The 27062-nt window shown below is 36.1% G+C and overlaps 1 protein-coding gene across 3 annotated transcripts in view; it reads right to left on the bottom strand.

Annotated features, from left to right (window-relative positions):
* LOC121375666 (probable phospholipid-transporting ATPase IA) overlaps positions 1-26429 on the bottom strand; it is an 84208-nt gene extending 57779 nt beyond the window's left edge. For 2 of the 3 annotated variants that reach the window (XM_041503228.1, XM_041503230.1), the window contains exons 1-4: positions 26279-26429; positions 4730-4850; positions 3343-3442; positions 608-706 (exon numbers count right to left, since the gene is read on the bottom strand). In XM_041503228.1, the coding sequence (XP_041359162.1) occupies positions 608-706; positions 3343-3442; positions 4730-4850; positions 26279-26324 (366 nt within the window). In that variant the 5' untranslated portion in view covers positions 26325-26429. Of the gene's footprint in view, positions 1-607; positions 707-3342; positions 3443-4729; positions 4851-10032; positions 10426-26278 lie in introns of those variants that run through there. The other variant, XM_041503229.1, reaches the window with a different exon arrangement.
* Between the last annotated feature and the right edge of the window lie 633 nt (positions 26430-27062).

Raw genomic sequence — 27062 nt, 5'->3', positions numbered from 1 at the left:
TTAATTTCATGTTTTCATGTTTATCGTTTCGCGTTCATGATTCAAGATAAAACTATACAAATATCACTATGATTTAAAAAAAAACTGTTTGGCAAATATCGTTTTTTTAAATGTTCTTTTTTTAATTCCCCCCCCCCCCCCCCCCAGTAAGTGACGACATCAAGTGGGACCGATTGACAATTTTATTTTTCCCCACCCCTGGACTGAACAGACATTAAACAAAATGATTGCTTTATGTGAAAAACATATTAACTGATATGTAACTTATGATTTATATCCATTTCTTTATTATTTAAATGACAATGTACGAATTCTTGGAAAGAAAACACCACAAATTAGTGATATTTCACAGCCAAATAATACATTTGACTTTGAATACATGTGTTAAAACTGAACACATCTTAAATATTGTTTTAGACAATTAATAGAAATAATTAAAAAAATATATATTTCTGAAATCTATACTGAACTTGTAGAAATAAATATTACGGGTGAAAAGTGTGTGGGCCTTAATCCTCATGTGGCACCGCTGTTCCGCGGCCCATGAATAGCAGATTAAAAGCTGGATTAAGTTTATACTGGCACCTGAAGATAACAAATGACTTACAAAGTCTTCAATGATTTCTTTAGCAGCAGAGACCATCAGAATGAGCAGCAGTGGAACGGCTGTAGTGTAGCGACCAGTCGGAGATACATTGGGAATTTGCTGTAACCATAAACATCACAACACTTAGACTTATGAAGTAAAACAGGATGTGTTGGGGAATTTGCTATTATAATAATCAGGGCTAGCTCTGGGTGATCAAAAAAATTTCACCAAATTATGTCTTCATGTTAAACAAAATTGTAGAAGTGCAGTTATTTTCTAATAAAATATCAGTTATTACATAAAATTATTTCGCAAAATTGAAGTACAATTCGCCAATTGTTTTATAAATTCACAATTGGTGAATTTGGCGATTGCCAGAGCTAGCCCTGATAATCATAACACTTAGACTTATAATGTAAAACATGATGGGTTGGGAGATTTGCTGTAATAATAATCATAACACTTAGACTTATAATGTAAAACATGATGGGTTGGGAGATTTGCTGTAATAATAATCATAACACTTAGACTTATAATGTAAAACATGATGGGTTGGGAGATTTGCTGTAATAATAATCATAACACTTAGACTTATAATGTAAAACATGATGGGTTGGGAGATTTGCTGTAATAATAATCATAACACTTAGACTTATAATGTAAAACATGATGGGTTGGGAGATTTGCTGTAATAATAATCATAACACTTGAATTTATAAAGTAAAACATGATGTGCCAAATTTATGTAGCCTGTTTTTGTTAAAAGCAAGTAGATGAATGTAGATAAAAGTGTGTAGGACTAAAATAGGCTTTGTAAATTTGGCACAATGTATTTGGAATTTGCTGTAACCATGAACATCACAACACGTTAGACTTATAATGTAAAGTACAACCTGATGTGTTTGGAACATATGCTTTATTACCTACGAGGTACAGCATAACGAGGATCATATTTATCGTACGATTTCCCTCGTATGTCATAACTAAATCGTATGTCCTCTTGACATTGTCGTTTAACGATTGGCTGTTGTAAGAGTACATTTCTTTCTGATTGGCCGACATGACATTCCACAGATACTACTTTCTTCATTAATACATTTTTATTTCAAGTGTAAGCTGATCACATGCCGTAATGACAAATACGTGTTTTTAATTAATTTAATAAAACATTAATTGATTATTTATGATAACTTGTATTATATTACGATGTAGTTGTGATACATCAAACACTTAATTATGAATATAACGTTCACAACTGTTAGAAATCTATACTAAGGTCGACGAGTCACTTTTCGCACCCTTGTTTTGGCTTCGTACATAATAAATGTAGCATATCTTACCGTAATTTCACTTGAAAGCCATATTTAATAAAAGGTACAATGTTTTAATCACAAGATTTTCTTTAAACACATTCAGGTGCGTTAATAATGTTAAAAAAAAAAAAAATTCAATAGCAATTTTGCACTGGAATTTTTCCAGCATTCTTAAAACGGAAACGTCATGTACCCAATTTATAGTTATTGTAAGGAGATGCAAAGTGACGTCATTGGAATACTGACGTCATTCAAATTCAAAACTAATTATTTCAATTACTGTGTATTTGTTTGCTTTTTAGTATACATATGCTTTACAATTTACAGCTGTTGATACATGTGTACTCTTTACTTATGGGCATATAAATATCACGTAACTTTAGAACAGGTTGTGATTTGGTTTTCAAGACATCAATAAACAAACATTACTCCACCGTTAAGGAAACGTTAGTTTGTAAACAATGACTGAAATGTTCATTTAGCAAGGTAATAAACAGAATATTACATTCGTGTCCATGACAGACGATGTTTATGACACTCGTGCCTAAATTATCGCATTTGATAATATGATAATTTAGGCACTCGTGTCGTAAACATCATCTGTCATGGATACTCATATAATATCCTCTATATACTTAGACTTGGACATTAGACTTATAACGTAAAGTACAACCTGATGTGTTTGGAACATGCTATACTTCAGAGTTAGACTTATAACACAAATTAAAACCTGATGTGTTGGTAATTTGCTGTAACCATAAACATCACAACGTGATACACTCTCAAGATTCCCCTCTAAAATAATTTGTTTTCTAGTAGTAAACTGAATTATTTAGTTGTAATTTTTTTGTAGACATATAGCTGAAGATATAAACTTTATGTTTCAAAGCAAAAAATAAGAAACATTTTTGGAGGGAACAACCATTATTGCAACTTTAACATAGCTCTTTCCACATGTTAGATTTTTAACAAAATACAACCTGGTGTGTTTGGAATTTTTTGTAATAATAAACATCAACATAAATGAGATTTTTAAGTTACAATGAAACCTGGCCTGGTGCTTATAAAACTTTTAATAGAGTCTGAGACAGTAACGTCATGGCAACGCCATACAAACTGCATGCATGTGACATAGTTTGAGCTTGAGTCTGGACTCTAAAGGTTTACCTGATATACTGAAATTTGCTAACATCATAAACATAAAAATACATTAGATTTATAAATTTACGGTAAAACTGATACGTATGGAATTTTCTGTAATCATAAGCAATATCAACATTTTGGGGTTGTGTGTGGGTGTTTTTTTTGGGGGGGGGGGGGGGGGATCTTCCAGACAAACAAAACAATAAATAAACTGAAATAAAAACCCCACAGACATGCTGGGTTTTTTCAATAGTCACAAAGTCAAACTTTCACAGTAACATAAAAGTTTATTCTTACCTGTATAAGGGCAATAAACAAGAAGAAAATATTGGCATATTTGCGAAACTGCTCAAAGAGGAACTTTGGTAAAAATGTCAGAAAGTTATACTTTGCAGTACTGAAAAAGAAAACAAATTTCATTCCCTACAAAAAACAACAACAACAAAAAACCCCATTTATTTACATAGTATATTTTCAAACACAGCCCATTTATTTACATAGTATATTTTCAAACACAGCCCATTTATTTACATAGTATATTTTCAAACACAGCCCATTTATTTACATAGCATATTTTCAAACACAGCCCATTTATTTACATAGTATATTTTCAAACACAGCCCATTTATTTACATAGTATATTTTCAAACACAGCCCATTTATTTACATAGTATATTTTCAAACACAGCCCATTTATGAAGCATTTATTACAGGTCACAGACAATTTTGCATGCCCACAATTCTAAAATTAATTGTACATTATAAGTTGTAGAAGCATCACGAGGGGTATATGGCTTTTTATGTACCCTCTGTGTGTTCTTTTACCCCGAGCCGAAGGCGAGGGGGTAAAAGAGCACACAGAGGGTACATAAAAAGACATATACCCCGAGAGATGCTTCTACAACGAATTTATCTTGCTGACATGTTAAACCATATAGCCAAATAATCAAAATAACGCCAGACAATAATTGTTAACAATTTATTAACGGAGCCGTACCACGCGGACGCGAACGAAACCACTTGCCAGTGACGAAAAATAGTTCCATCGATAAACGAGTTTTTAACTTCAAATGTTTGTAATACGAAATTGTCTGAAACAGATATTAATAACAAAAATAAAAAACACTTTTTTTTATCAGAAATGTATGTAGTAAAAAAAAAAAAAAATATTAAAAATAAAAAACAAAAAAACAACTGTTGCTAATCGCGCATACGAGTTCAACATTGCAGCTTTTAAAAGTATTGAAATAGTGTATTTTATAGTAAAAATAAAATTAATTATGTATACTTGATTGATTAGGCTATCAATGTTATTTATAATCTAATTATTGCTTTAGCATTAACTGGGGCGGCTGGAAACTGTTGGAAATTACAGACGGGGTATAAGAGAATTTGGCTCCGCCCACAGGGGGATAAGGGATTTGTCCAACGGCAAACAACCAATGAGATTATAGAATTTTACATGAAGGCGAGATAATTCAGTTTGTCTTACATTGTGAAGTTACATTATTATACATAATAAAATATGTAACATAACATTAAAAATCGTAAGTTGATAATTTAATACATACTTATTTATGTAAGACATACTTACATAACATTTTATTTTTTAAAGATGCACAAAACGCACACAACAATCGACTACCTAAAAACTTAAATACTGTCATCTTGATGCTATACACACCTGATTTTATTAGAACAAAACTTGGTCTGCTGTGGGATATTCAGGTGGATAATTCTCTGCTGGTGTGGTTCAACTACCTCTGTTGTTTCGGATGCTGGCATTTCATTCATGTGGTGGTAATCTACAACAGTATATATACACATGTAGTACAACATATGCAGTATTACACAGAGTCACAATAAATACATATTTTATTACATAGTCACAAAATATACAGTACAGTGCAAATACTAAAAACTGGACCATCAGTAAAGACGAATTCCCTTAAAATCAGACATTTAAAAAAAATTATTTTTTCAGTCCAGAACAGAACTTCTTTAAACCGGATATCCTTTAAAACTAGACTTTTTACTTGGTCCAAGGGGCGGGACGTAGCCCAGTGGTAAAGCGCTCGCTTGATGCGCGGTCGGTCTGGGATCGATCCCCGTCGGTGGGCCCATTGGGCTATTTCTCGTTTCAGCCAGTGCACCAGGACTGGTATATCAAAGGCCGTGGTATGTACTACCCTGTCTGTGGGATGGTGCATACTAAAGATCCCTTGCTGCTAATCGAAAAGAGTAGTCCATGAAGTGGCGACAGCGGTTTTCCTCTCCAACCTGTGTGGTCCATAACCATGTCTGATGCCATATAACCGTAAATAAAGTGTGGAGTGTGTCGTTAAATAAACCATTTCTTTCTTTTTTACTTGGTCCTGTTGGTGTCTAATTTAGAGGAGTTTTACTGTATTACAGTTAAAATATATTCAGAAATGTAACAGTATGTAATTCATAATATAACTACAACACTAGCAATAATACATCCACTAACATTGTTAACAATATAGTATACACAGGGCTCAATGCAGAAATTTTATTTCAACTGCTGTTGGCTAGTAAATGACAAATATTCACTAGCCAAATCTACCCGTCCAGTCGCAACAGTTTTACCTAATATATAATTTTATAAAATAAATGTATGCCTTGCTAATGTTCTAGTATTCGACCAAAAAGAAAGAAATAGATCCAAGTTTTGATTTGTGTCCCATAATGAACAGTATGCAATAACTGACCAGATGACCCACTTTCTAATTAATCAAGATAAAATTAAAATTTACTGTTTGCTATATAGCATTTTTGGGAACAAATATTGTTTACCCTACTACGAATGAGAAAATCTAATATTCATTTAAATGGAGAATGGAAATACACTGGTTGGATACTAATGCTGTTGCTCTAATATTTTATAATAATTGTTTGGGTTTTTTTGTACAATGTTTGATAATTCTCAAGTCCTATTCTGTTCCATATATACTGAACAAAATAAGAAACTTCCGCTAACTTTGCTTGAACATAACTTGATGAAAACAAACCAGGGGAATAATTGTTATATATGCGTTTAAAGAGTGTTCCATTGATGCATCGGTCTGGTCCCAAGATCGGTCTGGTCCCAAGATCATGGCCATAGGTTAACAGAAACTGGGAGAAATTTTGACCAAATGTGGTAGGGGTTAAAAAAAAATAACCCACTTAATAATGGGTATGACCACCTCTTGAATTGACCACTGCAGTGCATCGCAGGCGCATAGAATTGACTAAAGTGTTGATTTCTGCCTGTGGAATATTGTTCCATTCCTGAATGAGCGCATGACGAAGTTTGTTGACGTTAGCGGGTGGGTTGGGGACGACGCCTCAATCGTCTGTTCAGACTATCCCAGACATGTTCGATAGGGTTGAGATCAGGACTTTTAGCGGGCCAGTCATCAATGAAATCAATGTTATTTGTCCTAAGAAAATTTACAGTGTCTCTAGCTGTATGAGAGGTGGCATTATCATGCTGAAAAATCGAGATGTTGGCGTTGTTATGGAACGGAGGAATGACATGATGAACGAGAATGTCATCGCAGTAATGTTGAGCATTTAAATTGCCATCAATGACGACTAGTGGTGAATGATAACCATGGGCAGTGGCTGCCCAGACCATGACACAACCCCCACCCCCGAAACGATCTCGTTCAAGAACACAACAGTCAGCATAGCATTCATTTCTCCTACGGTAGACGCGCACCCTGCCATCACCACGTTGTAAAGAAAATCTGGATTCATCCGAAAAAAGAACTGTATTCCAGCATCGCCGTATCCAACGAATGTGTACACGTGCCCAATTAAGACGATGACGTTGCGTTAAAACGCATCCGACGTAAGGACGTCGTGCATGTAAACCGTTCTCCTGCAGACAATTACGAAGAGTTTGCCCACTGATTCGGTTATTATGAAGCCCAGGTGTGTTAGCAGCAGTAGCAGTTTGGAATCGATTGCACAATACACCGGCCTCGGTGGCGTCGTGGCAGGCCATCGGTCTACAGGCTGGTAGGTACTGGGTTCGAATCCCAGTCAAGGCATGGGATTTTTAATCCAGATACCGACTCCAAACCCTGAGTGAGTGCTCCGCAAGGCTCAATGGGTAGGTGTAAACCACTTGCACTGACAAGTGATCCATAACTGGTTCAACAAAGGCCATGGTTTGTGCTATCCTGCCTGTGAGAAGCGCAAATAAAAGATCCCTTGCTGCCTGTCGTAAAAAGAGTAGCCTATGTGGCGACAGCGGGTTTCCTCTAAAAACAGTGTCAGAATGACCATATGATTGACGTCCAATAGCCGATGATAAGATTAAAAATCAATGTGCTCTAGTGGCGTCGTTAAATAAAACAAACTTTACTTTCGATTGCGCAAATGCGTGTTCATGATATAGCGGTCTTGACCACGTGTTGTAATACGCGGACGTCCACGATGTGGCAAGTCGTTGGTGCTTCCTGTCGTTCGAAATCTTACGCGAAGATTTCGTATCGCTTGACTAGAACTTCCAACATGCCTTGCAATGTCTTCTGTCGACATGCCAGCATGAAGCATGCCAATCGCCCGTTGGCGTAAATTATTGGGTAATCTTGGCATACTAAAAATGCTACAGTGTAATTTTTAATTTTTTTTTTACAATTTTTGAAGCATTTTCGTTCACTTGACAACAATGTCAGTAAGACAAGTAAAACAAATTGACCGAATACTACACGGGACATATCGAATCATGCATGCACATGCAAATTGAATTTCACTTTGTCGACGATTAACAGTGCAAAAATAATCGATAAAATTCATGAATCCTGATAATACAGCTCAAGGCTAATACTACCTATATAATTTCATTACACAATGAATTCTTTAACACAACAAATACTATATGTACAAATCGGAATTTTCTTTTTTTGTTCAGTATATGTGCAAATAAAGTGCTTATTTAAAATAATATACATAATATGAAGTCTTATGAATAATATCTATTGTATAGTAATCGTTTAAAGCACCAAAGCTACAAATGAACATTAGTTGTCTAACTCACGATCACTTTACCCTATCATCAGCTTAACCTCCTGTACATATCAAATCACGCATCCTCATGTGAAGAACAAAAGTCTTAAAAATACCTGCATCTATAATGAATTCAGACAATCTAAGCTGGAGTTTGGCGAAGTAATATAGAAAGTAAACATGATTTGTTTCGAAATACAGTTAAATACTAATTATTTAGATATTAATAACTGATGATTTCATATGCATGTTCAACTTGTTTATGCTTACTAGGCCCACTACTTGTTAACAAAAGTTACTCTCAAATGCGAGTGTTTTACTTGCCATGTAGAGCCCTGATACAGATACATGTAGATTAATAGCAGGCCTCCACACATTGCTCAATTGACCGTTTAATTTTACAGACATAATCAACTTAATTAATGCATTTTTACCTGAATAATCAGTAGTAACTAAAACATCTTTTATTTTGTTTTTCAATATAAAAAAAAATACATCATGCTAACTGTTTTGGCATAACACAGACCTTTTAAGATTATGTAAAGTTTTAATTTGCTGAGGCTTGAAAACAATATACAGTTGAATCCCGTTAGCTCGAACCCCGTCGGTGCTCGAGAAAGTGTTTGACACATCGGGTAGTTCGACCTAATCATTCTGTAAGAGTAACTCGGGACTTCGTTTTTGGTTCGAGCGTTGCAGTATATTTGACCCTTCCGAGTTCAACACAACGAGATTCTACTGTAATAGCAATAATATCTATTTTTTTAAACCCAAAGCAACAACAACAACAAAAAAATCCTCATAAAACCACTTAACCCACCCAAAAAACCTCAATTCTCAACATGCAGCAACAAAACTCTTAAAGACAAACAATTTCCACTGCATTATACCTGTAAATTGTTATTCCATTACTAATTTAGGTTACCTGTTAGAATGCTTTATTTAGCTATAGGCCTGCTGGTTGTACAATTAATTACAAAATGCAGGACTCGAAATAGAAAGTAAAATATGGCCTGCTGTTACTATTTTCCAAATAACAGCCCAAAAGAAATATGGCCTGCTTAGAAAAAAAACATATGGCCTGCTGGAAATAAGACAGCAGAGTGTGAGGGTAGGAATTGTGTGAAACATTAGAACCTCTGAGATGTATTTTAGATCATTATCGTATTAAAATATAACAGAATAACAAGCTGCATGCATAAATCAGATGAGATACTCCTGCATACATCTCTCTTGAAAAGACCTGCAATTTTTAAATAGTTTTTGCAGGTGAATTTGTAAATAATTAGCACAAAGCGTTAAACACAATTTTAAAAATTAATAAATAATAATACTAGTAGTAATAATAATAATAATAATAATAATAATAATAATAATAATAATAGTAGTAGTACGGTAGTAATAATTTTTAATAATAAACAAATAATAATAAAAAATAACTGCATAAAATGTGTCTTTTACGTAATTTGTTACAGTGCCAATTATGCACCAGCACCAAGCTTACTTAACTGCAGACACAGCTTATACACAATGTTTAAACACAGTCAAATTACTGGCCATTGAGAACAAAGAACATGTGTATTAATCAATCCAGCTGAAATCCATTACCAGTTATAACATTAACCCAGTTGAAATCATTTAATAATAATTAATAGATTTAACAGCTTACTACTAGGTAGTTACATGCCATTTCCTGCTCAATTTAACATTAAAAATATATCTAATAAACAACAGAATAATAAAACAGCCCCTCATATCAGCATGCGTAAAAACTAATGGCTTAAAGTTAACTAGATCGAGTAAAGAACAAAAGGGAAATACAATATAAAATTCATCGCACAATCAATTTTGGATCAACAGCAGCATCCATTATGATTAAGATTGGCTTGCATACAGTGAGTAGCTGCTACAAAGCCACCACAACAATTATTGAACATGGAAATATTAATAATCAAGATCATCTACCTTTACGCACGGGCAGTGCAAACCACGCCATGGCTCCACACAACTAAAGCACATAGATCCTGTTAGTAATATGTATTTATATACATACATATAGTGAAATGATACAGCGTGGAATGAAACAGTGTCAAACAAGTCCGTGGTAATTATAGTAGCTGCAAGATCTGGAAGCAGCAGCCCCGGGGGACACAGAGCCAAATAACACAGGAGAGAAACTCAGTGATGAAAAGAACAACCTATCAGACAATGAGCAACGGGAGTTTTGAACTAACCAATTACCATGACGACAGTCTTCCATAAGCACTGACTGTGGAGTCAAAAAAAAAGCTATTTAATATGGGACAACTGCATGTTTATAGTATATATTTTACTGACATGTTTGACAACATCAGTACAATGGTTTTGCATATCAGAAATGCAAACTAATTTATACATTATTTAACACTCAAAACAGCTGGGCTTTTTCCTAGATACATTCTAGAACAGGATAAATCTGTAATGCTATTTAGTTTCATATTCATGCATACATGGAAACTCATAAACAGTGAAAACCCACCCCGATTCCATTACAAAGACCAATATTTTACAATCCGGAATATTTCTGCATTATTTATCAGTAAAAATACTCTGATATTAAGACCACCCCACTATTACAGTTCACAACCAGTAATGTCAACTCAATGGTCATTTCCAGGACATTTTGACCCCACAACTATAAGATCACAGCTTTTACCTGTTCTGTCACAGCAGCAGCAATCAATAACTCTGTGAAAACATGCTTGCTTGTACAAAGGTATTAATTTCATATTGGCATGGAATTGGTAAGCAGATTTACATGGCATGGTTAAATTGCAGGAATGTACAGGGCCGGTATTTATAAAGATTCTTAAATGCTTAAGAATTCTTAAATATAAGAAAATTCTCAGAATTCCTAAGAATTACTCTTAAATGTAAGAATTTTAAAATAATTCTTAGAATCCTGAGAATTTCTCTTAAATGTAAGAATTACTCTCAGATTGCTCTTAGAATTGAGAAAAAGTTAGGAGTCATATGAAGGATTTTTAAGTTGGGTTAAGAATTCTTATCTCGGACAAAATGGCTGCCATAATGATGATTGGAAGGCAACGCAGATGAATATTTTCTCTCGTCCACCAAACAAACAAGACTCAATGTTTCATCTTCAGTCCAGTTCGGTTTACGCTTCGGTTTGCTTGCTTCCGTCATGTTGCAGCTCTACTCGTTGACGTTTGATAGTTCGTCTGCCTGTTTTGCCACGTGATATTAAATATAAACGGGAATATCCCTAACAACGAAGGGAATTCCATCTGAGAATTTTCTTAGTGTTATACTTAAGACTAAACTAAAAGTTTGTCTCAGATGAATTTTAAAAATAATTTAAAGAATATTTTTATACTCAGAGTATTTTTAACATGTTAAGAATTTTTTGAGAACTTTCTTAAAAAATTCTAAGAATCTTTATAAATACCGGCCCAGGATACTACTTGTTATTGTTTAACTTCCACTTAAGAATGTTGAAAAGTAGCAGATGAAAAACAAACTACAACAAGGAAGGTAATGTTTTATTTAACGACACACTCAACACATTTTAATTACGGTTACATGGCGTCGGACATATGGTTAAGGACCACACAGATAGAGAGAGAGAAAACCTGCTGTCGCCACTTCATGGGCTACTCTTTTCGATTAGCAGCAAGGGATCTTCTATATGCACCATCCCACAGACAGAATAACACATACCACAGCCTTTGATATACCAGTTGTGGAGCACTGGCTGGAGCGAGAAATAGCCCAATGGAATCACTGACAGAGATCAATCCCAAACTGACCGCGCATCAAGCGAATGCTTTACCACTGGGCTACGTCCTGCCCCAAGTACACCATATTACAAATATGGGGTCTCGAATATGAATAATGATTTAAAAATCTGAATAATTACACAGGGTTTCTGCCAGAGGGTAAAATGGGTATGGCGCCATATACCCATATGTTTTTTGCACATTTTTTTTTTTTTAAGTTAATCTTTTGACAAAATTAATGACTCTTATTATTACTGTATGATTTTCGTAACCCTAACCCTAAACCTAACCCTTTTTCTTGCTGTTACAGTGAATCTACTAAGTATACACTATACTATCGACTTAAACACTTGAAGAATGTTTTAACGAAACTCAAATCCACGAGAGTCACTTTAAAAAAACCCATTACACTGAATTTACAGACCCTGTTTCTGTCTTACATGCGTGTAGCTACAAACATTTACAATGCTTAAACACCTATGGTTAAGAAAAACAGACTTTGTAATTTGACCAACTACATTTAAAACAATTATAACTTCATGTCTATACCACTGGTGTATATCAACCATATTTAAGGGGGTTTAATCTACTTTTTAATATTAAACCACTGTATATTAAAACAATAATTTATGTGGTTATTTCCAATTTTCCAAATTTTGAACTTGCATGTACATATACATGTTATTAGTTTTGTAAAAACACTCAATAATTATCAACAGTATTTTTAATGTATTTTACTCATTTCCAATATTGCAGTTTTTAAAAACAAATACAGTGGAACTTTCAGTAAACTGGACAGAGTTTTTTTCTTCTAAAATGTATAAGTTAACAAATTCCTGTAGTACTGAATCACACCTTAAAACTACTTTCCTTGAATAAAGAACAGACAACAAAATTGAAGTAAAAAATATAATATTATTTATATTATGTATTTTCCCAAAATATTTGCTAATGAAAATTTGTAAGATTGAGACTGATAAAACAAAATTCTACACGAATTGCATATTAAATAAAACGAAAAACACTTCAGTACGTCCACAATCCTTTGTTGCAATTTCATAAACAAATCATTTCCCAATTAAAATTATTTCTAAACTGGCTTTTACATTTTGTAATTTATTTTTATTAACAAATTCCCTTCATTTCAAAAGCTGAAACTTTATGACTTTTTTCTTTCTTGAGATTTTTTATGCATCAGCCAGAAACATGTCAAATTAGTATTTGCCAAATTTGGTCTGAAATATATCCTTCAAATGTAACATATTCATATTTGGCCGTCTCATTGAGCTCTTGTGCACAGTAAATACAAATGTTTCTCTGGAACATTGCCACATGTTCCCCAGAATCATGAACTGAGAGCAATACGAGAAGCATAACAAAATTTACATAACATGTATATGAATTAAGTTCTGTATTTTTCACTCTGATGTCTACAGTGCATTTTTATTTAAATTATGTTTAGTGATGGTATTATTTTAACATCAGAGAATATCATTATTTTAAAATTCAATCCTTGTGCATTATAAGTTACTTGTTTTATTGCTGGGTATGTTTAATTAGTTTAAATGACACTCAAGTTTATTCAGATTACAATAAATAAATTAATTTGCTTGATTATGTGTAGAAGAGAAGTTTAAATACCAGCTAATAGGAAGCAGGCCATCAGGGAGATTAGTTTATTACTATCATCTCAGTCTGCATTTGACTGATAATTTGCCAGCTGCCTGCACCCTGTGTTTGCAGTATAATGCAGACTAGCATATTGACATGCCAGAGATCGGGTTAGGATATTGTGTATGTTAATACAAATCAATATTCTATCACCTGACAATTGGGCTGGCGAGCTAGCAAAGCACATCAGGCCGACCACCAACAGATCAATATCGCATTTCATTTTGTCATACTAACATCCGGTTCACATGCGACAACTTGTTGTTTACATTTACATACAGCCGTACCAGAATAATATTTGAAATAATTTTCTTACGCATCACAGCAGCATAACTTACTGGATAAATAATTAACAGCAGTAGACACACACCATGCAGTACATGGTTATGTAGTCACACGACTGTGTGTAACAAAAGAACACACTGTGTGTGCAGGCTCCGTCTCTTGGTGTTTACATTTACATATGATACAGCCATACCGGAATATTTGAAACAATTTTATTATGCATCAGCAGCATAACTCATTAGATATAAATCATTAACTGTAGTAGACACAATATGCAGTGTATGGTTATGTAATCACATACCTATATTTATGGGATCTTTTATATGTATGGGTTTTTTTTAAATCCGCTTTGCTTTAAAACAAAAATCTGGTTTTGTCTCACATGCATGTAACTACACACATTTGCATTGCTTAATCATCTGTGTTTGAAAAAAACAGAACTACCAGTGCTAAAGGCCGAAGGCCTTTGTGGGACCAGGGTGGTATGTCTGTCTGATTAGAAAATGGTAATACATGAACGACTGCCTGTCTACCGTTATTTCTAGTAATCATTACATGTAGCTATGTATATACATTTATAACAACCTCAACCCCACCCTCAGTTTAATAATTGTAGGCAGTTTTGGGGACAGTCTGAATTTTCCAAAATTACTTTGTACTGTCTTGCATGACATTGTCATTCGATGTATCTTACAAAAGTTTTAATGAGTAGATACCTTCTCAGTGTTCATTAAGAATTCTTTCATTAGGAATGTTTAAAAATGTTTATAACCATATATATGTTAACAGGAATCTCACATTATATCTCCCTGCCCCCCCCCCCCCCCCCCCCCCCTCCCTGCCCCCCCCCCCCCCCCCCCCCCCCCCCCCCCCCCCCCAATGCCTACCTCAAGTTTTTATTCAGTAGACTAGACCAAAAGACCAATTAATAGTAAAGGTCATAACTCCATTACAGAGAAAGTACAAATATGTCCTCAACAAAACAATGAAGATCTGTATCTCTAATACTTAAATTGTTCTACACTGTGACAGGTTCGTGTTAATGTCCTTTCAGCATAATATTTAACATACTCAATTCTATTTGAACATATTCATGACAAATGTTGTGTGTGACATACATACATGATATACATTGTACCTGTATGTACCAAAATGATGTGCGTCTGTCACTTTGTGAACATCTGTGTATGATTACTTGTATGTACATATATATATATATCTGCATATTGCTTTTAGGAGTTTTTACTTACAATATGAAACTATGAACTGCTGCAGTTTGTCCTTTGTTCATTAAAACTAAATTGATCAGGAGGTTGACCTTTTCATGGAATATATTGCCTCTAGGAACCCCATTTTTCTATGGTTAGAATTTAAAGATATTCACTAGATTAATTCAAATGAAAGTTAAAAAGTTAAAGTTTGTTTTGTTTAACTACACCACTAGAACACATTGATTTATCAATCATCGGCTACACAGTCTTGGGAGAGAAAACCCACTATATTTTCCCTATTAGTTGCAAGGGATCTTTTATATGCACCATCCTAGACAGGATAGCACATATCACAACCTTTGATTTACCATTACCAGTAGTTGTGCACAGGCTAGAATGAGAAATAGCCCATTGGGCCCACTGACGGGGATCCTAGACCGCACATCAAGCGAGTACTTTACCCTTTAATCAACACAATCATTAGCTCTTACCGGCATCGGTCGTGTCGTGGTTAAGCCATCGAACATAAGGCTGGTAGGTACAGGGTTCGCAGCCCAGTACTGGCTCCCACTCAGAACAAGTTTTAAAGACTCAATGGGTAGGTGTAAGACCACTATACCTTCTTCTCTCTCACCAACCATTAACAACTAACCCACTGTCCTGGACAGACAGCTGAGGTGTGTGCCCAGGACAGCATGCTTGAACCGTAATTAGATAAAAGCACGAAAATAAGTTGAAATGAAATGAAATGAACTATTTTTGTGGCTTACTACTTCTGCCAACACCACCACCACCCACTTTTCAAGCTTTCTCACTATATAAATTAAGTAAATTTAGCCACCATTTTTAATTAACGAGCTACTCTCGATTCACTAATGACAAAACCTATACTAGCTCTGCCATTTACTTTTGACCGACCGTTCAAAATTGCGCCAAATTTCCTCAATCAAAATTGCGCACCCTTTCTCTTTGGCATATTAACTGCTCCATTCAAAATTCCATAGCACCCCCCCCCCCCCCCCCCCCCCCCGACTTGATCGGACTGCTGGTACTCCCTTGCACCTGCCAGCGCAGGCGGTTCTTCCTCTCCCCCACCTTTCCTGTTATGGACGTAGGAGCCAGCCAAGGCCAAGAATTTAAGGGTCAGACGATATTTTCAACATTATTTTCTGAATGTCAATTATATTAGCTAGACCATAATGTCACGCATGGTATTATTCCATTTTGACGAAAGTGGGTCTAAGCAACCCATAAATGAATTAAAATCCACTGTCATTGACACTGTCGACTAGTTCTAATGGCGAAAACATGCTTACATTTGCACGTAAATTAGGGCGAAAGCGAAAGGTCTGCTAAGTGCCCATAACTTGCTTTTTCACAAAGCGCTTCATTTGCACACTTTGCATGTGTATTCCATGTTCCCAATGCTGAATTTCCGTATAATTGGAGCTTGCGTTCGTGTACGGTGCACACTCCAAATTCGACAATGGTACGACGTCAACTGACTATCAAAGATCGAGGAAGGGCCATTGCTTGGCTTCAGGATGGCAATACGCAAAGAAATGTTGCTCTGAGACTTGGTGTCAGTCAGAGTGTCGTTGGCCGACTGTGGCAACGGTACCAAGCAACGAATTCTGTTCGAAATCGTCCACGTTCGGGAAGACCCCGAAGCACTACAAATAGAGAGGACCGCTACATCACCAATATGGCTCTACGTCAACGCACAACCACTGCACGCCGATTACGTGACAATCTGCGGACTGCGACTGGAACTCGAGTGTCTGATCAAACCATACGCAATCGTCTGAGAGCCAATAATCTACGCTGCCGTCGCCAGGCTGTTCGACCACCACTCCTACCACGTCACAGAACGGCCAGACGTCACTGGTGCACGCTTCATCTGCGGTGGCAATGTGTTCAGTGGGGTCGAGTGATGTTCACTGATGAGTCCAGGTTTAGTCTCCAGTTCAGCGACGGTCGGGTTCGTGTCTACAGACGTCCTGGGGAGCGCTTCGCTGACGTTAACGTTAGACAATGTCACCGGTTCGGTGGTGGCAGCGTCATGGTGTGGGGCGGCATCTCTATCCACCACAGGACCCCCCTCTATGTGGTGGATGGCAATCTGAATGGAATCCGCTATCTGAATGAGATTATCCGGCCGTTGGTTCTCCCAGGCCTTCAGCAGATTGGCGGCGGGGCAGTTCTGCAGGATGACAATGCCAGACCCCACTGCGCCAGGGTGGTAACGGACTTTCTCAGACAACAAGGTATCGCCAGGATGGATTGGCCAGCATATTCGCCAATAGAGAACGCCTGGGACGAATTAGGCAGGAGAGTTCGGGATAACCATGCCCCTCCGGCCAACCTTCATGATCTGGGTCAACTTCTTATGGCAGAGTGGCAGGCCATTCCCCAAGAGTTCTTCAGACGTCTGATCAACAGCATGAGGCAACGATGTGTCGAGTGTATTCGAGCCAGGGGTGGATTCACACACTATTAAATGAATGTTCTAATGTGTAAAATCCATGTTTGACAACCTTCAACTTTGACAGCATGTCATGTGACTTTCTTGTATACAGTGACGTTTATTTGTGTTTTTTTTGTAAATATGGAACAATAAATTAAATTTTTGGTGTAGTTTACATCATCAATCTAATACACTCTGAAACTTATTTGGTTATAAATTTTTGACCCTTAAATTCTTTTGAGTAGTATATAACAAAAATCCCAACAAAGACTTTGTATTTGTACGTTTCAAAAACACAGCTAGTTTTCCCTCTTACTGTAGTACCAAACACTGGGTTTAACTAAATAGCAGCAGTAATTTCCATTAATCAGTGCAATCGACCAGCTGGCAAAACATGTCATAATTTTCACAATTAAATGTGCAGAAAGCCTTTGCATAGAGAAGATAAGAACCCAGACTTTTCAATCTTTTAAGAAAATCACCTAGCAGTATTGGGCAGATCAGGTCCTGTGCTAATAATACTGGTAAGTCCAAACTCAAGACTTTAGCTACCTAACTGTTCTGACTTTGAATTACTTTCGGTTTGTATTGACAAGACTTTATTAAAGCCTTCAGTCTATACTTCTTTAGAAAGTTTTATAACCTTGTTTATATCACAGTTCAATTTCTAGTGTAACTACATGTAGATGTACCGGTAGATATCGAGTTATATACTGAAAGAAAAACTGCAATTTTTTTAAAAGATTGAAATTTGACAAAGATAATGACACATAATTTGCACATCATTTTATTTAATATTTACAATTGAGAAATAAATAATTTTAAAAAAATGATTTGCCTTTTTTCTCTTTTTTTTATAAAACTTATTTTTGTGCTTATATCCACTTACGGTTCTAGCACGCTATCCTGGGCACACACCTCAACTATCTTGGCTGTCTGTCCAGGACAGTAAGTTAGTTGTTAGTCCTTTTCTTCATTACCAATATTAAAGTATATATACTCTTCAAAAAAAGTAACGCAAAAATGAAATTTTTCAAATAAATATGGATGTGTGGAAACATTGTGTTTCCGAACGCTAAGTATGTTGTGTAATGGAGTGTACCAAATGCATTTTCACCAGCAAAGTTGTTCGGAATTTGATGACCTTGAAGACAGGTGTGAAAAAGTTAACAATCGCAAAACCGCACCTGCGGTCAATTCAGCGATTTGAACGGTCGGCATGGTGTGCACGTGCAAGAGGCACAAGAAGCCCTATAAAAGTGCAGGGTTCAGGACTTAGTTGTACTCAGTTTAAAACTGTCAGCGTAGCTTTCACAATTCCAAGACTGAATGAAGCACAGAGGAACAACGCTGTCGGACAATTGGAAGCAGGCGAATCCCAATCAGAGGTTGCGAGGCTTTTCAATGTGTACCCTAGCACCATTTCAAGATTATGGATCCGCTACCAGGCGCATGGATCAACACGTGACCTTCGCGGATCCGGTAGACCACGTGTCACCACTCCTGCCCAGGATCGTTATATCCGGTTGTGCCACCTACGCCAAAGGACGACCACAGCTACCTCCACTCAATCTGCAATACCGGGACTGCGTAGGATCTCTGACCAGACTGTCCGGAACCGTCTACGAGAGGCAGGATTGCGACCCAGACGTCCTGTTAGAGGCGTGATTTTAACCCAGCAGCATTGACAGCTTCGACTACAATGGTGTCAAGCACACAGGGTATGGCCTCAAAGACGATGGAGACACGTGTGGTTCAGCGACGAATCGCGATTCATGCTCCGCAGACAGGATGGAAGGGCACGTGTCTACCGCCGAAGAGGTGAACGTTTTGCACGCAATTGCATACAGGAAGTGGACAGATTTGGTGGAGGAAGTGTGATGATGTGGGCAGCCATCTCTTACAACGCCAGGACAGACTTGATGCACATCAGGGGGAACTTGACAGCACAGCGCTATGTGGACGAGATCTTGCGCCTGTACGTCGTCCCCAACATGGCCAACGGCAACACTGTTTTCCAGCAGGACAATGCCCGTCCTCATACAGCGCGCATCACCACAGCCTTCCTAGCAAACAACAACATCAATGTTCTTCCATGGCCCTCCAAATCCCCAGATTTAAACCCAATCGAGCATTTGTGGGATGAACTGGATAGACGTTTGCGACGACGACAACCCCAACCTCAGACACTACAACAGCTGGCTGCCGCTTTGGAGGCCGAGTGGGCTACAATTCCGCAGGATGTCATCCGTCATCTGATTGCTTCGATGGGCAGGAGGTGCCAGGCAGTACTGGACTCTCATTGGGGTGACACTCGTTACTGACTGTACGTGACGTCAAACAGGACCTTGGGAACTTGGATGGCTGTTACAACAGCCTCTGTCAATGTTGTTTATCTGTGTCAAATTGCAAGTTTCTGCCATGTTTCTTTCATGTATTAAACGATTTAGAAACATACAATGAAAATCTGGCTTTGCGTTACTTTTTTTGAAGAGTATATCTTGTGCAATACCTGCATGGGAAGTTCGTTTCCATGACTATATAACACAAAATGACCTGCAGGTATTAATGGAATAAATGATGACCTCAAACAAACCGGTCTAACTACATGAGATAGGCTTCAACTAGACAGGCTTGCTGTCATCAGTAAAACAAAGTGGCAATAAAACACATTTCAGACTTTAGGATAAGTCACGAAAACATGTCAGATTTTAAGATAAAGACACCAAAACATACTTCAAGTTTTAAGATGTTGCACCAAGGCATATTTCATGTTTAAGTTGTTGCTTCAAGGTATATTTCATGTTTAAGATGTTGCATCAAGGCATATTTCATGTTTTAAGATACTGTAACGGGAAATACATGTATGTTCACAAAAAAAATCAAAAAATCACTAAATTATAATGTGAGTGTGAATTTAATTTGTCACAAAAGTAGTTTCCTTCAGTAAGCCAAACTGAAGTCATAAAGGTTGTCGTGGCTAGATGGAAAATGTGATGGAAAGCATTTAGGGTAGCAAGGTAAATCAGAGGGCTCCATGGTCAGTCAATAAGGAGGGATGATCAAGACAGATGACACGATCAGAAAAAATAAAAATAAAAATAAACAAATAACCCCAAAATAAAGGAAAAAAGCTGTATTGCGTGTCAAGTCTGGAACATATTAGTCTCACCAGCAACCCCCTGCAATTAAGAAAATGTCCTTGGTAAATAAACCTGCCATTGAAAAAACCCTGAATATAGTCCAAGGCAAAAAAGTGCTGTGCCGAATTATTAAATTCCTCAGCATTGCTGATTGTCGTGGGCAATTGCAGGGGTTGACCAGAGACCAACTCTTTTTCCGCCTAATATAAACCCTGCCCCTAACAGTTATATGAAGCAGACTATGCAAATATATGTATTATGGAAAACAAAGCAGTGGAAATTGTAAACATAATGTTTAAAGAAAATTGTAAACTTTTGATACTGATAATAGCGAGTATGTTCTGTATTGTGACTGGTTAATTACATTCTTTTTCCTGGATCAAATGAAAATAACACCCGGAAAGCTAATGACGTCATTAGAAAGTGACGTTATTATCAATTGGAACAGGCTACGTTGACGATTAAGGGGTCTACAGTTAGATTGTAGCCAGATATTTTTTCAAGAAATACCAAATATACAGTTAGTTCCAAAGAAAAACGATTCAGTTTACAATAGACATAATTATATGGAGTTTTTAGATTTGCAGGTGCTATTGTCTATTTGATGCCTGCAAATGTTTCATTTATGACCTCAGGCTAATGCCTTTGGTAAAAAATGACATTTGCGGGATCAAATAGACAATAACACCCACAAATCTAAAAACTCCATATGGTTATACCCTAAATTAAGTGAAATGGTCACATTATTTTAATGTAAAATGGGCTGTCACATATTTGTTATTATGAATGTAACACAAGAAAAAAAAGAAAAAAAAAGACAAAGATAGTATGTTTTACCTACATGTAGGTAGAAGAAGAAATGTATTACTTGGTGCTACTGTTAAACTGTAATAAAAAAAACATATATAAATAAGATAAAAAATAGGGTTTTTCCCCAAAACAATTACCGGTACCAAGACAATAACACAAATAATACAAATGTCATGGTGATCAATTTCCAAAATAAAATGTTTTACCTATCCACCCACCCAAATATTTTTTCAGCAAGTAACAGAAAAAAATGATAAACATTTAAATTAAACTTGTCTGGTATATTTTCCAATGTATTTTGAAATAATCAAGATGGGAGGTATTTTTTGTAAAGCCACTGTCCCACCTCATCAAAGCTGTTTGGTAATATTAACAGAAATATAACTGTTAAATATTACATGTATTTAGTATTATATATTATATCAAAAGAGGTAAATTTAACTGTTTTATTACATGGCACAGAGTTACAGTAGTTAATTACTAGTTGAGTAACTGTTCTCTCTTTCAATATTTATTTCTGTTCATATTTATATTGCAAAAGTATACTGTTATGACATGTATGGGAGATTCGGGTACTTGCGGAAGCTCTGGCTTCCACTGTATTTGCCACTTGGAAATAGAACACTACATGATAATGCCGACCTAGAATTTAAATGAACTTGATGAGCTGTTTTTCCTGTCACTATATATCACAATCAGCCATTTGGGTAGATCATATTTTGTTATCGTAAATTATAATAAAGTACAAATGGTTAGAGGAGGCAAAATGGTGACATATGTCGGTAAAATGCGAACATGGTCAACAGATACAATTTTCTTTTAATCCACAGCATTTTAAACATTGCTTCTTTTTTTTTTACAGAATATAAATAATTAAACTAGTAAATTTCTAAAGTTATCTTTGATCAACTTCTGAAGAAATAAACAGAAAAACAGTAATTATATGCAATTAGGTTAAAGTTATTTTCCAATCCCAAATTTTTGTCTATTATGCCATTCAAACCGTATTGAGTTTATTACTATAAATAAATAAGTTTATTATTATAAATAAAAATATTTATTTGGAATAGATCATCCCTGCAGTGGTTTATATAGTCGTTCAATTGTGGACAAGTTTATTCTGTTAATTTTATCAAACAATTATTATTGTTAATGTTTTGGGTTTTTTAAATTAAGTTGTGTATCATATTATAAAAGATTTTTAAAATACACAAATTTATTCTCTCATTCTGAAACGTTTTACCGGTACTCATAATCTGGTAGATGTTTGAAGAAATAAATTATATCACGTGACCGACACCATTGTGTGCATGTGACGTGATATACTATATCTATTTTAGCGTGTTGTTTGTTTTTGTTTTTAAAATGACATCGGGATAAAAATTGAAACATAGATTTTCAAGAACTAACTGTTAGACAATTTAAAATGAAATGTTTAATGTACAAAAATGGAATGTTTTTGAAAACTACCTGCAAAATGTGCACTTACTCATTTTTGACTTATTAATCTGCAGTCATAAAACTGAAACCAAATTAGGAATTAAGTTATCTAAAAAGAAAATAGCATATACATAAATTTACAAACATTTGGCATAAAGCAACAGGGATAGATTAACTTTCCTAATGCCCTTAATATAGTACAACAGAATAAGAACGGTCAGATCTACAGTTATGCTTGAACTAAGTCCAATTTTTTTTATTTAAGTAAACATTAATTATATTTGCGTTACCCATGGGTTACCCGATAGGTTACCTCAAAGTTATGTTGAAATTATATTTTAAATACATAGTTTTTAGCTCAAACATAAAGTTAAAACAAAATAATAAAAAACAGTTTCTTTAATGCTTGTTAAAGTTAACAATATTGTAAAAGGACTGAATATCAGCGAAAGTACTGAAACAAAATAGATACATAATCGTTTGGAGGGATTCTTTTTTTCGTTTTGTGGTGGCTATGCTACTTTCACTTAATTGATGGTACTTCTATACTACAGTGACATTCCAAATGTTTGTTTTGTAAAGCTCATAATGTGATGTTAGTATTTTTCAATTATTGTGATACTTTTGAATTCCTGTTTACGTTAAAACGGTTTTCAACATATGTGAAATTATAGGCAATCCAATATTATGTCTACTTATATTCCTTTAGAGATAAAACAGCAGCAGATAATTTAGCAATCCCCTACACATTTCTTTAAAATGTTTGGCTCGACTCTATAGAGATACAAGTTTGCTGCGCATAAAGTACTGTAAATCTTGAAATTAACATGTTCCTAAATTAATGCGAGTGACGGTGGACAGACTAAAATGCGACATGAAATTAATGCGAGTGGCCTCCCTTTGAAATATTACCTTCCTTGCAACACACGTCCGTGTACTTTTTGGTTCAATCTAAGTTACAGTTATCTTCAATGAGGACAACTTACTAACATATCTGTGTACACATCAGTTAACCTGTTTAGTCCTTAGTGTTTTTGGTGAGATCAACTCCGAGCATATTTTGCAGCGTTCAATTACGTAACGGGTATGGTTACATAAACCGGCATCGGTGGCGTCGTGGTAGGCCATCGGTCTACAGGCTGGTAGGTACTGGGTTCGGATCCCAGTCGAGGCATGGGATTTTTAATCCAGATACTCTCTCCAAACCCTGAGTGAGTGCTCCGCAAGGCTCAATGGATAGGTGTAAACCACTTGCACCGACCAGTGATCCATAACTGGTTCAACAAAGGCCATGGTTTGTGCTATCCTGCCTGTGGGAAGCGCAAATAAAAGATCCCTTGCTGCTAATTGGAAGAGTAGCTCATATAGTGGCGACAGCGGGTTTCCTCTCAAAATCTGTGTGGTCCTTAACCATATGTCTGACGTCATATAACCATAAATAAAATGTGTTGCACAGGCAGGATAGCACAAACCATGGCCTTTGTTGAACCAGTTATATGCAAGTGGTTTACACCTACCCATTCAGCCTTGCGGAACACTCACTCAGGGTTTGGAATCGGTATCTGGATTAAAAATACCATGCCTCAACTGGGATCCGAACCCAGTACCTACCAGCCTATAGACTGATAGCCTAACCACGACGCCACCGAGGCCAATACGAATTTGATTAAAAAAATCTGTATCAAAAAGCAGTGCTCGAACTTAACAATGGAACCGACACCAATTGTCACAGTAGTAATAATAAATGTGGTAGGTCAGTGATATCTCGAATGGCACTTTTGTGCTGTGGGATAAAAATACTGCTGTCAGAAAAGTTCCTTTCTGATGGTAATATGTATATACAATTTTGTACATTTGAAATAAGACTGCATACAGCAAAATAATGTTTATTTGCTACAAAAATCACTTTTAAAAATGTTCATAGGAAGGCTCAAAATTGGCGTCAGTGGGCTGTTTTAACCAAAGAAATTGTTTTAATATTTTTCATGGGTGGCAAATTCTTGTTCAAACCCTAGCTAGCTGGCTGTTCAAGCAACATTTAACTGTACACAGAATTATTTTCTTACAATAAATACACTCATGTCACCTTAGTCTGCGTGGCATAGTCTGCACACGTTAATGACGTTACATTATGCCTTGAAACAAGTGTCGGAGTATGTTTGTAAACAAACAACATTAATTTAATTCACAAAATCGTTGTTAAAACAACACATTTTGATTGTGAATATATGTATAAAACTGGTCGATAACACTTTTATTGAAAACTCTGAATTAATGCACTAAAAGTATACTTTTGCCAGCCTCGATCGTGTTTCTCTATAACCTGTCAACACGTGTCTGTCAACGTTGTAATGATCAACCTTGCATATCAACTTACATAAATTTACATAGAAGCTTCAATACATACCTTATTGTAATTTATGAATCCATAAATGAAATGAATATCTTATTTAATCTGTTAACGTAAACATCCAAGCATACTTTGAATTTCCCTCCAAGTGACACAATGCAAAATGGCTGCACATAGACTTTGAAGATTGCACTTACAGCATGGCCTATTTTAGCTATAGTCTGTTTCAAAATTATCATTGATTGTCCTATATGTCTAACGAACACTATTTGTATGCAGACTTCATGCAGGCCAGTAAATGCAGGAGGATCCGGAAAAATATCCGCCCGGTCCCCCCTTCCCCTAACCCTAACCTTAACTCCAACCCTAGCCCTAACCCCAGCCATAACCCCAACCCTAACCTTAACCCTAACTAAAAATAATAATGGAGGGGACCGGGCGGATATTATACCCAAATGCTTAGGTGCGCAGACATAGGTTCCACCAGTGCATACACATACTGCTTAGAGACAAGAGATACCTGTTTTAGTTATTTTAATAATTTAATGATAGTGAAGAAACATCAATTTAAATTTAGATTTTAGTATATGTTAAAACATCTCGCTGATTAGGGATGTCACTGATAGGCAGCAGATGGGGATTTTTTTCATCACCTTTTTAATAAATAATTGTCACTGGGTAGGCCTACAACATTTGATTGAATGTTGATATTTTACATTCTACTTTGTACATGTTGACAACCACGTAAGCTTGTTCTTATCAATATATAATGTTAAAATTTAATATAAACCAATGGATGGAGAGAGAGAGAGAGAGAGAGAGAGAGAGAGAGAGAGAGAGAGAGAGAGAGAGAGAGAGAGAGAGAGAGAGAGAGAGAGAGAGATTAAGCAGAGTATTGGATTAATACTATTGACTCAATCAACCTGGGTGAAGACAGAAAAGGCAATAATTGCTATTATCACAGTATGAGTCACATTCCACGCGCCACTGACACTATTGTGTACAACCAGTGCAGATCATTAGATGTCAAAACTGAAAACTGAAGCACAGCTTACCACGCCCTAAACGGCCAATATCCGTCATATCTTGTCCATCTGCCATGGTCTTTACAAGCTACACAAAGCAAAGTTCACAATAAATAATTTGTTTTACATCATGTAATTAAACATTAGCGACATATGCTAATGAAAGGAAGAAAATTTATGCAAAAATAATATTTCTCCCGTAAACCGGAAGTATTATTAAATACCGAAAGGTCTCGTTTCTGGTGTACATTCCTCCTTTCTTCCCCTACGGGCATAGGGATTGTCACGAACATCAATTTGTATATATCGAATTAAGCTGTCTCAAACTGCTCACATTAGGAATATTTAATGCTATCTTCATTTCACCACATCAAACATCAAAATAATTATTTCAATAAAAACTGAAAACAATAAAGTACTTGTTTTTAATAGCATTTGAGGCCAAATCAAATGTACTTTTAAGATAACTATTTCAGGCGCGTTTGCAGGAAGTGTCCGTCTTGACAGCGATGAGAGAAGTTTTTATGGTAGGTGGGTGGGGTGGGGGTCAGGACATGCTAACCTGAAAAATACCTTAAAATAAAAGATTTGTTTTGTTTAACGACACCACTAGAGCACTTAATTTATTAATCATTGGCTATTGGATGTCTAACATTTTATAATTCCGTCTTTGAGAAAATTGCTAAAATTTTCCATTAGCAGCAAGGGATCTTTTATATGCACCATCCCAGACAGGATAGCACATACCATGGCTTTTGATATACCAGCCGTGGTGCACTGGCTGGGATGAGAAATAGCCCAATGGGCCCACTGA

Source organism: Gigantopelta aegis, chromosome 6 (genome assembly GCF_016097555.1).
Source record: "Gigantopelta aegis isolate Gae_Host chromosome 6, Gae_host_genome, whole genome shotgun sequence".
Classification (NCBI taxonomy): Eukaryota; Metazoa; Mollusca; class Gastropoda; order Neomphalida; family Peltospiridae; genus Gigantopelta; species Gigantopelta aegis.
The sequence above is the reverse complement of the archived record's forward strand: the minus strand, read 5'-3'. Positions and strand labels throughout refer to the sequence as shown.